The sequence below is a fragment of the Strix uralensis genome, chromosome 1 (assembly GCF_047716275.1).
Source record: "Strix uralensis isolate ZFMK-TIS-50842 chromosome 1, bStrUra1, whole genome shotgun sequence".
In the NCBI taxonomy this organism is placed as follows: domain Eukaryota; kingdom Metazoa; phylum Chordata; class Aves; order Strigiformes; family Strigidae; genus Strix; species Strix uralensis.
Window position 1 is genome coordinate 102,349,130 of NC_133972.1, and position 14,737 is coordinate 102,363,866.

The 14,737-nt window shown below is 44.2% G+C and overlaps 1 protein-coding gene across 3 annotated transcripts in view; it reads right to left on the reverse strand.

The window, feature by feature from the left end:
• Window positions 1-14,737, reverse strand: part of TMEM245 (transmembrane protein 245) — a 94,300-nt gene that overhangs the window by 21,425 nt on the left and 58,138 nt on the right. For all 3 annotated transcript variants that reach the window (XM_074875436.1, XM_074875425.1, XM_074875415.1), the window contains 2 exons: window positions 14,071-14,193; window positions 2,162-2,307 (listed from right to left, as the gene is read on the reverse strand). In XM_074875436.1, coding sequence (XP_074731537.1) covers window positions 2,162-2,307; window positions 14,071-14,193 — 269 coding nt within the window. The remainder of the gene's footprint in view (window positions 1-2,161; window positions 2,308-14,070; window positions 14,194-14,737) is intronic.

A 14,737-nucleotide genomic window follows, 5' to 3' on the forward strand; every position in this document is an offset into this window, starting at 1 on the left:
AGGCCCAGGGACGGCAGTGCACCAGACGATGGCGTGGAGCCCATGGAGGTGGATCCACCGGCTCCCTACCAGATGCCCAGGTGTAACAGTGCACCAAAGGACAGCCCGGAGCCCATGGAGGTGGATCCACCTCAAACAAAACAAACAACAAAAGAATAAAAATGCTTCCATCCTCTCTTATTTGGCACTTGGGCGACTGCAGCTGCACTCCTATCACCCCTCCTGGCCTCTGCCTCTTAGTAGGAGGCTCTTTTTTGGAAACTTTCCGTTTCCATGTCCACCTTTGTGCTTTGGCGGTGCCTTACCTTCTGAGTTTTTTTCAATGGAGTGCATTTTGTAAGAATTTCAAATGAGTAAATCTTAAAACTTGAATCAGATTTTAGCATCCTTTGTAATGCTGCAAGTATCATTATTTTCTCCTTGATAGGGCCTGCCATTTCTCCTAAACTACTGTAATATTACTTCAATGGAGTAAAATTACCATAAGAAAGGCGGTGAACCCTAGGAATGTCTTGTTTCCAAATTATCGGTCTCACTTCAGTGCCAGGTAACATTATGGAGGTCATTCTGGAAGTTACTGAAAAACATCTGAGAGGCAGTGCCGTCACTGGTCATAGCCAACACAGGTTCACAAGGGGAAAGTCCTGTTTAACCGAGAACAAAGTCTGTGGACTTCCCGCAGGCTCACCTGCAACATCTCCCACCAATAAGCAGTTCTTTGGTTGATGGTCAAGGGTTGTGTGGGCCCTTCTTTCCCATCCCCCACCACCGCCCCTCGTGAAGAGGTGCCATCTCTTCTGTACCGAGCCCCGAGGGAGAGGGCAGGAGAGGGCCTGGCTTCCATCGAGCTCCTGCCTTCCCCAGATGCCAAGGGACACCCACAACCTTGCGGAAGGTGGCCTGCCCCACTGCCACCCAGGCCTTTACTTCAGACGGTCACCAGCAAGAGCCCCGCCACCACTGACCTGAGGCACACCAACCCGAGCAGCTGCCCCATGGGTGGGATTTGTCCTGCTGAGCACAAGACAGTGGTCCTCCCACCGGGTACTGCCGCCCTGTCCATGCCTCACCCATCTGGAGACCATGGGAGGTTGTGTCACGGGCCTTGCTGAATTCAGTCAGAGTGAATGGCAGTCATTGCTCTCCCCTTGTCCCACTACGACAGTCACCTCCTCAAAGCAAGGCTCATGTTGGTGCTGGCACAACTTGTCCTTAGGGAAGCCGTGCTGGATGTTCGGTGATGTCACCTTGCCCTTCGTGTGCCTCCAAGTGAGCTTCTGTATTCACCGCTCTGCCCTTGTACCACGCGGCCAGCCAAGCAGTCTCTGGGGTTAGGCACGGCATGACTTGCCCTTGGCAAATGCCTGCTGGTTCCCAGCGCCTCATACCTGCTGCTGGCATCTTGCCTCCCTTCTGTCCTGGACAACCAGATTTCCTACCAAAGGCTGGGAAAGCATTTCATCCCATGGCTTGCAGCAGGTAACTCCTGGATTCCCTTCAACTTCTTTTAGAAGTCTTGCAGTGTCACCACAGCTGCAACTTTGTTTCTCCCACTACTCAAGTGCAAATTTAACATCTGGGATATTGTGACAGAAACAGTCAGATTCAACACTTGGCTCAAAAATTGGCTGGAAAGCTGTTTTTACCCCAATACAGCTCACAAATCAATCCACATGAACAGAGAACTGTCACCGTCTTTGCAAAGGAATTTGAAAATTATTTATGAAATCTATCGCTACTTCTTGCCTGGACAATAAAAATCACAACATAGCTCCAATCAGAGAAACTGCAATGGAAAAAGGTCTTGGTTTGACTTGGTGCCTGATAGAGAACAGCTTCTTCTTAAAGGATTCCTTGAGCTACAGAAACCATCTACAGACACTCTGCTTCCTGATGGGTTAGAGATATCATGGGTGTATCAGTTTTATAAAATACTAGTATTCACTACAGCACAGGCCTTTGAATTTTTTTTTTAGTAAAGTCCAATCAAATTGTTCTTTTAACAATCCATAAGTAATAATCATCAGTACCAGGTTCTTGAAAATCTTTGGGATTTGGAAGTCGTCTTTTAAACATGAGCTGTTGCAATTGCTAAATATTTGTAGTTGAGCATCAAGTTTAAAAACAATTTTCCAGAAGGCGCAAGAAACCAACAACATACCTTATTGCTTCCTCCACAGATTGACCAACTATATTTGAGGAGGGACCCGGCTGAGACAAAGGGGTCAGGCTTATCACCCACTTTACTGGCTTGTAATACTCATCACTGGAACTCAATAGGTAGAACAGCGTGGTCAGAAAAATCACCTGCAGAACAAATTGGAGTTTTAAATTAAAAGGCAATAAATACTTTCCAGAACTACAGTATGCAGCTATGCTTCAGACATTGAACTTCACTGGAAAGACACAAAATACTATTCCACAAGCTTGGATTTAGAGAAACACACAGAGCTAGAAGAACATTCTCACTTACTCCACAAAGGACTTAACAGTTATAGATAACCATTATAAAACTTTTAGTCCTGTTCAGCCTCTTCCTGAAGTCACATCTAGATGAAACAACTAGAATGTTGATCTAAAGCAACATTCCAGTTGGGTTTTTTTTGTTTCCAGCATGTTTCGCAGATCAAAGAATTGCTGAATAGTACCATCTACTCTTAAAAAAAAAATAAAGCCAAATAAATCCAAGTTGTCTCAAGAGTCATTATGCAGCTCGATCTTAGATATGAATTAAATGAAAACTCACAAACAGAAAATTTATAGTATTTATTAGGCTGGCAATCCTGACTGAATACTCCTTCTGTGAGTTTAAAGATGACTCTCAGCAGAAGTGATGGCAGTTCCATTGTTTCAATTTAAGGACCAAAAAAATACAGTCTTATTCTATTCATTTCCCACATGCTGAAGTCCACTACGTTTTCCTTATTTTCCTGTTAGCGAGCTCAACAACTTCTTGGGCTATGTATACATCACATAAATGTGTCCAGCTTAAAACAGAATACCTCAAAAAAGGAAAATCCATTCTGTATTCTCCAATGGTAAACTACGGCTTGTATTTGCTTCATCTGCAAGCCTCAGATCTTTTTTCTTTCTTCACAAGATTAAAAAGAATTCTTTCACTCTCCTTATTTCTAATCTACTCATATGCTAGAATAAACCACATCTTAATCTTTTGATATGCCAAACAGCCTGACCTCCGTAAATCTCCTACTTTCAAGCATTTTATCCAGTCTCGGACACTTCATGCCCTATTCCCACCTTCTCTCTGAGCACAGTCAGAAGAAAAATACACAGACAGCACAACATGCAGTATGTCATTACCAGTCTCAAGAATGCCATCTGTTTGTCTCTGCTCCCAATTCCCTTCTACTCAGTGATATGTTACGACTTCTTCCCCCCACCCTCCCAGCCTCTATCTTGGAAGTCACACTCAGCTGTTCGTCTACTGTGACCCCTTTTCCAAAATGTCATATATAGATTTAGGCTGTATTCCCTCTTCCCAGGTGTGTAACTTCTGCCTTGGGTGATAAACAATCTATCTACTAAAACAAGTCATTACATCAGCACATCTGAAACACCATACTGTTAACATTCATTTTGAGATCATTAAAAAAAACCCAAAACCAACTGAACTAGGCCTTGGTTTAACAGGAAATAATCTAGTGCCAGTAGCAATATCAGCTACATTTTGTAAGAATTTCAAATGAGTAAATCTTAAAACTTGAATCAGATTTTAGCATCCTTTGTAATGCTGCAAGTATCATTATTTTCTCCTTGATAGGGCCTGCCATTTCTCCTAAACTACTGTAATATTTCCTGATTTAGTTACAAAACTCCCTATACTGAAGCAGGCATCCAGGCGGTCTTTTGTCCTCCTTGCACTGGGATCCAGCTACACATCCTTCTTGCAGTGTGGTTTTCAACACAGAGAGCAGCATGTTGCTCTTGGTACAATATCCACTCATCCTGACATCCACAAAAAGCAAGGTGAAAAACAGCTCCACTGGGTCTTGTTTTATTGGGACAGCCTCAGTTAACTTCTGAAGATGTTGCCTTCTGAAAAGAATACAGCAGCCAGGGAACAAACAAATTAACTGCAGCAACAGGCAAAGCTTGATTCCCTGTGTACGAGAAACACACAGGGCTGACCTGAGGCACGCCATGAATAAGAGCTGGGAATTATTTCAAGTGGCAACATGCACAGCACCTGTACTGACTGGAAAAGCTGTTCTTCCCCAGTGTTTACAGAAGTAACTTGATTTCTTAGGGACTAACACCACACTAACATACACATACCTACCTGAACTGTAAAAGCCAAAGTGATATAGCTATGGATGAACAGCAATGAAATAAAATGGTGTTAAACTGATAAAAGAGATACAAACCTAGCTCAAATTCTGTTAATGCAAGATGCATGTAACTACAGCACCATAAAAAAATCAGCTGAATTCTAGACTATCTGCATTTTGGGAAATTAACATATTTGCTTTAGCTCAATATGTACAGAAATGCAAAAAGAAGCAGTAGTCACAGAACATAGTAATTTATTATCGAGTGGCTTGCTGACTCTTCAAAGAAGTAGAATAGCCTCAATAGTACATTTAGCAGCAAAAAGATATGTCCTACCCTGTGTCAACTGGACTCTGAAAGTTTTCAGATCTCTTTTAAAGGATATCTGAGATTTCAGACATTACCTAAATTGTCCCCTAAGCAACAGTTCAAGATCCTGTTGATGACTATGAGGAGGAATTCACCAAAGATAAAATAATAAGATGTTTCCATGATTAAACAATTGATGGATTACTATTTCTTGCTGTAGAATTTGTTCTGTAGCCCAAAATGTCAAATACTCTAATTTGAAGGGGGATAGACTGAATTCAAGGAAAAAGCTATAGGGAAACATTCTATGCTAAAATGGTAGTTCAGCATTTCCACATATATCAAGAAACACATGACTTAATTGCTTGTGTGTCAGGTCTACAGATTTGGGAAATATTTGTACCTGCCTTTCTTACTCAATTTTCTGCCCAAAAGCTTTGTTCCTGTTTTTTTAATTTTTACAGCATCAAAAATTTGCATATTCCCTGCAGGACTGTAGATGCCCACCAGACAAATGGAGCTTTTCTCTTCCGATCTTTGTAACGGAGTATGAGCAGCATGTGTATGTGTGCACGTGCATATGTGAGCATCCATGTGCGCATATATATACACACACAAAGGACGTGTATGTGTGTGCAGATAGCAACTTGTATTCAGAAGTGAAATAGAAGTGGCACTCTTGTAACTACTGATCAGTTTTCAAATGTCTGTTGAGGATGCGAATACAGTCTTACTGGATCGTGAAAGACATGTTACATGGATTACTTCCCACTGAATGCTTTGATGGAAGACGTATTTTTCAAAATGGAGGTTCAGAACAAAGTGTCCATTATTTATATGTTTTAAAGCACAATTTTTTACACCATTTATCAGAACAAAATTCACTATTTTAATTTTTATTCAAGGTGACTAAAACTGGAATGAAACGTAATCAGTTGAAAAGCTAACCACTTCAGAAACTGTTGTCTTGGAAAATTTAAAATTAGTTTGTGCCACTTCAAACTAGTAAAAACTCTTCTGTAGCAACTAAGAATCCTGCAAAACAAAAAAACAAGAGTACAATTAAAGCTGGAGTAGTGCTTTCTTTTAAACACAGCTCTACCTAGACATAATTTAGAAGAATTCTTGCTGTTTCACATTTAGAAAAAAAACTTCCCTCAGTCTATCTTTTGTCAAAACAGAGACATGGCATTTTCAAGAGAGTCAGCTTTTTCAAGCTGGTGGGTGGGCAGCTGAGGAGGCGTGGGCTGTGGGCGGAGCCCAGGGCCAGTGGCACCCGTTTCAAACGAGATGTAAACACACCAACGGTCACTCATCGAGGAGAGCAGCTCCAGTGCAGGTAAGCCCGTACTGGGGGGATTCGCGGCAAAAGGGACTGGAAAGGAGCTTTTTTGGGGGGGGGCTTTTGAATCTTTTTGGAGACAGAAAGGCAGCTAGCCGGCTCTAAGGAGACTGGCAAGCCGGTAGGCGGGCAGCTGAGGAGGCGTGGGCTGTGGGCAGAGCCCAGGGCTGGTGGCACCTGTTTCAAATGAGGTGTAAACACACCAACGGTCACTTGCCGAGGAGAGCAGCTCACACCCACCCCTCGGTAACGAGCTGGGAGGGCTTCCTAGTTAGCATGGGCGGAACCAGCACCACCCACCATTAATTCGGTGATAAGAACCCTGTGGTCGCTACCCACCGAGCTCAGGGTGATCAGATAGTACCTGTAAACCACTGGTTGATAGTACTTGTCAACCACCAGTAGCCTGAGCCATGGTCTCCACTCGCCTCAAAAGCACCACCAGCAAGAACATGGCGACCCAGACAGAGCAACTGCGCAAACATGCAGCAGTCCAGGTCCCAGGCTGCAGGGAAAGCCTCAGCCTGTCAGTGCTGTTGGAGGGCCGCAGTGACAGCGCCTGTGTGCGCTGCAACCAGCTGGATGACCTGCTCAGCCTGGTGGCAGAACTCAAAGAAGAAGTCAAGAGATTAAGAAGTATTAGGGAATGTGAAAGGGAGATTGATTGGTGGAGTTCCACCTTGGCACCCATGAATCAAGAGGAGCAAATAGAGGCTCCAGGCAAGGCAGGTGATCCCTCACCCTCATGCTACCAGGCAGAAGGAGGGGACCTAGGAGATGAGGGAGACTGGAAACAGGTCCCTGCTCAGGGAGGCAAGAAAATTCTCTCCCAACCTCCCTCACCCTCCATGGTGCCCCTTCACAATAGCTTCGGGACCCTGGAACTTTTGAATGAAGACATGGAGGAAGAGAATGAGACAAACAATGAGGAAGACCAAGGACCACCAAGGCCAGGTCACTCTAGAAAAGGTATTAAAACCAGCTCTGAAAGGAACCCCAGAAGAGTCATTGTAGTGGGGGGCTCCATTCTGAGGGGTGTCGAAGGCCCCATATGCAGACCAGACCCGCATCATAGGGAAGTCTGCTGCCTCCCTGGGGCCCGCGTCAAGGACCTCGCAAGAAGACTCCCCTCTCTAGTCAAACCCAAGGACTATTACCCTCTTCTGGTTTTTCAGGTAGGTAGCGACGACATTATCAGGAGAAGTATTAAATCAATGAAGAGAGATTTCAGGGCCTTGGGGAAACTGATCAAGGGGTCGGGGGCACAGGTTGTGTTCTCCTCCATCCCTCCAGTTGGGGGGATGGATGAGGATGAACACCAAAGAACACAGCAGATGAATTCGTGGCTTCAACACTGGTGTCACCGTCAGGGCTTTGGTTTTTTCAACCATGGGTTGGTATACAGGGCACCAGACCTCTGGGCGTTAGATGGGATGCACTTGTCCCAGAAGGGGAAGAGGATCTTGGGGCAGGAGTTAGCTGGGCTCATGACAGAGCTTTAAACTAAATTTGAAGGGGGAAGGGGGCAAAACACCAGCCCATCTGAAGTGCATGTATACCAATGCACACAGCATGGGTAACAAACAGGAGGAGCTTGAAGCCATGATGCAACAGGAAAATTATGATGTAGTGGCTATTACAGAAACATGGCGGGATGTCTCCCATGACTGGAGTGCGCCAGTTGATGGCTACAAGCTCTTTAGAAGGGACAGACAAAGAAGGAGAGGCGGTGGGGTAGCACTGTATGTTAGGGACTGTTATGATTGCCTTGAATACAAGTGTAGTGAAGACAGGGTGGAGTGTCTTTCTGTTAGAATCAGGGGGAAGGCCAACAGGGCAGATGTTGTAGTAGGAGTCTACTATAGGCCACCCACCCAGGACAGAGAGGTGGATGAAATATTCTATAGGCACTTGGGTGAAATCTCACGATCGCTTGCCCTTGTTCTTGTGGGGGACTTCAACTTCCCAGACATCTGCTGGAAATACAACACAGCAGAGCGGGACCAGTCACGGAGATTCCTGGAATGTGTCGGGGACAACTTCCTAACACAGCTGGTGAGAGAACCAACCAGAGAAGGTGCCCTGCTAGATCTCCTCTTTGTGAACAGAGAAGGACTGGTGGATGATGTGGTGGTTGGAGGTCGACTAGGGCAGTGATCATGAAATAATAGAGTTCTCTATTCTTAGAGAGGCCAGGAAAGGGCTAAGCAGGACTGACATCCTGGACTTCCAAAGGGCTGACTTTGTCTTGTTTGGGCACCTGCTTGACAGGATCCCTTGGGAGATGGTCCTGAAGGGTATAGGGGTCCAGGAAGGCTGGGCGCTCTTTAAGAAGGAAGTGTTTATGGCTCAGGAGCAGGCAGTCCCCAGGTGCTCTAAGAGGAGCAGGCAGCAGAGAAGACCACCCTGGCTGAACAGGGAGCTTTGGCTGCAACTCAAGGAGAAAAGGAGAGTTTACAGCCTTTGGAGGAAGGGGCTAGCCACTCACAATGATTACAAAGAGTCTGTGAGGCTATGCAGGGTGGAAATCAGGAGGTCCAAAGCCCAGCTGGAAATTAATCTGGCTTCAGCAATCAAAGATAACAAGAAATGTTTCTATAAGTATGTCAATAGCAAAAGAAAGACCAGGGAGAGTCTCCATCCCCTGCTAGATGCTGAAGGAAACTTGGTAGCAAGTGATGAGGAAAAGGCTGAGGTACTTAATGCCGCCTTTGCCTCAGTCTTTAATAACAAGACTAGTTGTATTGAGGGAATCCAGCCCCCTCAGCCAGAAGACAGAGACTGGGAGAACGACCCCCCCGCAATCCAGGAGAGAGTCAGTGACCTGCTGCATCACATAGACACACACAAGTCTATTGGACTGGATGGGATACACCCAAGAATGCTGAAGGAGCTGGCTGGGGTGCTCTAAGCCGCTTTCCATCATTTACCAGCAGTCCTGGCTGACCGGGGAGATCCCAACAGATTGGAAATTGGCCAGTGTGACGCCCATATATAAGAAGGGTTGGAAGGATGATCCAGGAAATTACAGGCCTGTCAGCTTGACTTCGGTACCCGGGAAGCTGATGGAGCAGCTCATCCAGAGTACCATCTTACAACACATGCAGGACAACCAGGGGATCAGGCCCAGTCAGCATGGATTTATGAAAGGCAGGTCATGCTTGACAAACCTGATCTCCTTCTACGACAGGGTGACCTGCTTATTAGATGAGGGAAAGGCTGTGGATGTAGTTTACCTTGACTTTAGCAAGGCCTTTGACACTATTTCCCACAGCATTCTCCTGGAGGAACTGGCTGCTCGAGGCTTGGATGATCGCATGCTTTGCTGGGTAAAAAACTGGCTGGATGGCCGGGCCCAAAGAGTTGTGGTGAATGGAGTTAAATCCAGTTGGAGGACGGTCACGAGTGGTGTCCCCCAGGGCTTGGTCTTGGGGCCACTCCTGTTTAACATCTTTATTGATGATCTAGACGAGGGGATCGAGTGCACCCTCAGTAAGTTCGCAGACGACACCAAGCTGGGTGGGAGTGTTGATCGGCTCGAGGGTAGGGAGGCTCTGCAGAGAGATCTGGACAGGCTGGAGCGATGGGCTAAGGCCAACTGTAGGAGCTTCAATAAGGCCAAAGGCCGGGTGCTGCACTTGGGCCACAACAACCCCCAGCAGCGCTACAGGCTTGGGGAGGAGTGGCTGGAGAGCTGCCAGTCAGAGAGGGACCTGGGGGTGTTGATTGACAGTCGGCTGAACAGGAGCCAGCAGTGTGCCCAGGTGGCCAAGGCGGCCAATGGCATCCTGGCTTGCATCAGAAATAGCGTGGCCAGCAGGGACAGGGAAGTGATCTTGCTCCTGTACTCGGCACTGGTGAGGCCGCACCTCGATTACTGTGTTCAGTTTTGGGCCCCTCACTACAAAAAGGACATTGAATGACTCGAGTGTGTCCAGAGAAGGGCAACGAAGCTGGTGAAGGGTCTGGAGCACGTGTCGTACGAGGAGCGGCTGAGGGAACTGGGGTTGTTTAGTCTGGAGAAGAGGAGGCTGAGGGGAGACCTCATCGCCCTCTACAGCTCCCTGAAAGGAGGTTGCAGAGAGCTGGGAATGAGTCTCTTTAACCAAGTAATAAACAACAGGACAAGAGGGAATGGCCTCAAGTTGTGCCAGGGAAGGTTTAGACTAGGTTTTAGGAAGCATTTCTTTACAGAACAGGTTATTAGGCAGTGGAATGGATTGCCCAGGGAGGTGGTGGAGTCCCCATCCCTGGAGGTGTTTAAGAGTAGGGTTGACATAGCGCTGAGAGATATGGTGTAGATGGGAACTGTCAGTGTTAGGTTAATGGTTGGACTGGATGATCTTCAAGGTCCTTTCCAACCTAGCTGATTCTGTGATTCAGCTGACACCACTGGTTGGACCACAGCAACACACAAAATGTGCTCAAATGCTGCCTACCTAGCTTTAGGGTTCAATGCATTCAAAATGTAAAAATTCCATTCCAAAACTTCATTAACAAGAAAAAAAAAAGAAGATGGGGAAAGGATATTGTGCCAGGTAGCACTCAAAGATGCAGAAACTAAAACAGAACAATAGAAAACTCTGAAACTATTTGTTTTCACATTCAAAATGAACTCTATACAAAAGCTCTTTCTCCTTACTGGAAAATAGTGAGAGTTCTCCCAGGAAATTGTGAACTTCATAATTCAAGACTTTCCGAAAGAGAGCAGAAAAGAGCTCATGCTGAAATCTCAGCTTAAATCGTTAAAGGTACCCATGCTTAGAAAGCAAATTATTGAAAAAAATTCTCACTACAGCGAAAGATGTAAGTATGCCTCAAGACCCAGAAGAACAAGAACTGTTAAGGTCACTTCTGGTTGTCTCCTTCTCACTTAAAGGGTGTTTTTCTTTAGCTCTGAAGGAAGGAATGTGAATAGCAGGTAAATCTAACAATGACATAGTACCAAATGGGATTCAGTAGCAATGCACATCACAAAAGTTAAGAAAGCTGCAGTGATTTATCCTAGGGTCACATTTGGATTTTCTCTCCTTATTGCATTAAGCTGTTGCAGCAGGGAAAGAGATGGGGAAAAAAAAGGCATAAGGAATGTGAGAGACGAGAAACCAGGCCTGCAAGAAACTAAGAAAAACAGTCTGAGAAAGCAAAAGTTGAGGCTGATCGAAGAAATGCCTCAAACACTCGCAAGACAAAACTATGAGTCACAGGGTGCATTCTGTGGAGGTCGAAGCTGATAAGGCTGCCCGAATAACACAAGATGCAGCTGGAGGAGGGAGCCCTGTGGAGACAGGACAGCTCTGCTCTGGTGCACCTGGACAAATTTCAAGGGCCATCTGTCCGGTGAATGACCTTTGCTTCATTATCCACCAAATGCATATTAAAGTTAACACCCCTCAATATGCTAACGAGGGCTAACATGATCATGCTAATTACATCATCCCATGAAACACCTTACCCCTCCCCGTACATGGGATATATGTAGGTATGTGGGTTGACCTAAGGGACGGACCCAAGGAAAGTGGGTATAAATCTGGAGGAAGGGGGGGGTGGGGGGAGGGCGGCGCTGGAGAGTGCAGTGAAGCAAAGAAGATGGATGCAAACGAAAAAGACAGCTGCCTCCTGGAACCCTCGCCAGCGGGATCAGCACAGAAACCCTGACTGGTGATCTGTATTTCCTCATTCCCTCTATCTCCCTCTTTTCCCTTTCCCATTAAGAAATGCAAGGCATATTATACTGCTTGCCACAACTTGCTATATACCTAGCCAACTATCGTGTGTTCAATTAGTACATTGTGGGTAGTTAATAAATGTTTAGACTTGGAGACTTGTCCGCTCCACTGGGGATTTGCGAATCTGAGTCACTTGTCTCCCTCGTCTGAGCGGGACATGACAAGGAAAAATTAAGAAGCAGTTATATTGTTTCTACATGGAGTTCATGACAGTTTAGTTAAGATATCCTAAAAAGTAGTTTAAGGTTCAACTAAATTCTCAACTAGCATTTTCATTTACTTACTGACCCAAATAATGGACTGTATTAACCTTTATTTAGTGCAGGCTATTTACTGAATATCCTAAATTTAAGTCCTTTCAGTCATAAGCTGTTAACAAACCCACACTAAACTCTACTAAAACAAGTCCATTAATTTACCTTTTTGTGTTTTAAGAAAATCTGTTTAGTTTTTAGAGCAAGAACCTTTGCGAGATACTTTCATAAATGAGAAACGATGTCTCCGAGCAGACACAACAGCCTATGAAACATAGAGCACAAACAAGACTTAGTTATAGCACTCTCCCACAGCCTCTTCCAGACTGGCTCCAACAGGTCCGTGTCCTTCTTATGTTGGTGGCCCCAGAGCTGGACACAGTACTGCAGGTGGGGTCTCACGAGAGTGGAGTAGAGGGGCAGAATCACCTCCCTCAACCTGCTGGCCACACTTCTCTTGATGATCCTGATACAGTTGGTTTTCTGGGCTGGGAGCGCACATTGCTGACTCACAGTCAGCTTTCCATCTATTAATACCCCCAAGTCCTTCTCAGGGGCTGCTCCTGATCCACTCATCACCCATTGGTGGGGAAAGCTTTAAATGACCATTTAAGAAACATTTATATGACCATTTTGAGTAACATATCCAACCTACAACAGAAGTGGAGGAAACAGAGTAGCCTTTAGGGCATCTAATGTTTAAAAGAATTCCAACACAGCAATATCCGAACTAGCTCTGGCAAACCAGCTGACTGCACAGTGCCCCAGCAAGTGGCGGGACTCTGCTGACAGACAAAAACGCAGGATCGTGCATCACAGCAACAGTATGTAATGAACTTTGTATAAGCCATTAGGCATCTAGAGCTAAATTTTTGTCTGAGCAATGAGTGCACTGAAATAATCTGCAATTATTATAAAAACGTGTCATTTTTAAGCATACTAACTTCTCAGACACTGTTTTCAATGTGTCATCATGGGTGAAGTTGTGGACTAAGTAAGAAAAGAAATTAAGTATTTCCATGCAATCTTTTCTTTACTAACTGAAAGATAGCTACAGAACAACAAAATCAAGCTGCAGTGATTTTCTTCAGTTCAAAACAGCTATTCCATTAAGTCTTACTGTGATCGGTTCTTTCTTTAATATTGGAGACTCCACACAGCTGCCTTGAAATGCTGTTAAATATTATTTCAATTTTGCAGCTTTCTCTACAAAGACCTCCTCCTGAGCAAGCATCAATGAAGGCAATGAAGTTAAACTGGCAAGGTACTTTTCTTTCTAACAGATGTTTTTGAATCCTGAACTAAAAACCAAGACATGAATTTCAGTCAAGCTTCCAAGATCAGTACTTGTTTAGTTAAAACAGGAAAAAGTCCCAGACCTGTGTTTTAGGAGATTTTTATTTTAAGTAACAGCTGTCACAGCAAATGAGAAGAAAGAAGTTACCTCTACCATTATAAATTACTGCACACAGCTGTGGAATTTAGAAACAAAAGAAACTATAAACATCTAGCTCACAGAATAGTAACACATCGGTTAAAGAACACACCTTTAATAAAAAGGTTTCAGAGACTACTACTCAGTGTGGACAATAACATTAACAAGAATTAACTCTGTGTAGGAAACATTCTGCAGGTAAGAGCTCACAGAGGTTAAATAAAAACGGAACAACCCTCTCACACAGATTTGCTGGAGACACTTCATTAAAAAAGGGAATATAAGGTAATCCTTGTGAAATAAATACTTTTGCTGACACTTCCTTGTAACAATTTTTTCCTTCTTCTGAGAACACTGGCTTGTTTAAGTATATGCTTAAGAGGACTTAATATGCATAAGATCTCAGTAGTTATGCAGGATATCACAAGTTGCAGCTCAATATCTTCGAGGCCAGAAACAAGAGTTTTCCATAAACAGAATGATAGGAAGACTGCCAGTTCCTTAATGTGGAAGTTACACAAATCTTGCCCTCTGCCTAGAATGAGCCCCCAGACAACAGATTTGAAAGTTGCAAAATCTTTAAGAACTTTGGTGTTAGATAAGGTTAGAAGACACTTTCAATGCTTTAGGTTTGATTTTTCATTGTTACAACATGTGCCATTAGGTTCCTTCAGTAAAACAGGCCATGTAAACCAATGACATACTACTTACCACTGAAAGCACAAAATTGAGAAGAGCTGTCCCACTATGGAAGAGGATTGTCACTAATGTTGTAACGGTAGTAAACAAGAGGCTTACATTGCGACTCATCACTATCCACAGAGACTCCAGGATCTGGAAAAGGAGAGGGAAGCAAAGACAAAGTCAGATACGGGACGGTATGCACTAGGACAGAGAACTGCTTACATAGTGATTCATCTCCATCAAGCCATACGAAGAAGACATTTCTTAAAAAAATCATCTTCCTTCACTCCTAAATTATAGCAGGTAATATCAACCCAAAAATGTCTACTTTACCAAAGACAAATTTCTAGGTAGATGGCTATAAGGTTTTAGAACTTTCCTCCAATGTTCAAAATTATTTCATTATGAAAAATAGCAAAAAATTTAGATGTGGTGACACTTGTTTATTGAGATTAACATCACCACCAACTGAAAGCAGATAATGTCTTGGCAGAGAAAACTGCCAATTTCAAAAGCAGAAATGCTAAAACACAAAGAACAACGAGTAACACCACAAGGTAGAAATAAATCTGAAGACAGCTTCAAATCAAATAATAGAATTACTACTTTAATAAATTTGTTTTAAAAATGTTTTATGGTAATGAGATTCGTATTTTTTATAATGTCTGCAGACAAGTACACAAGTTGTGATTTT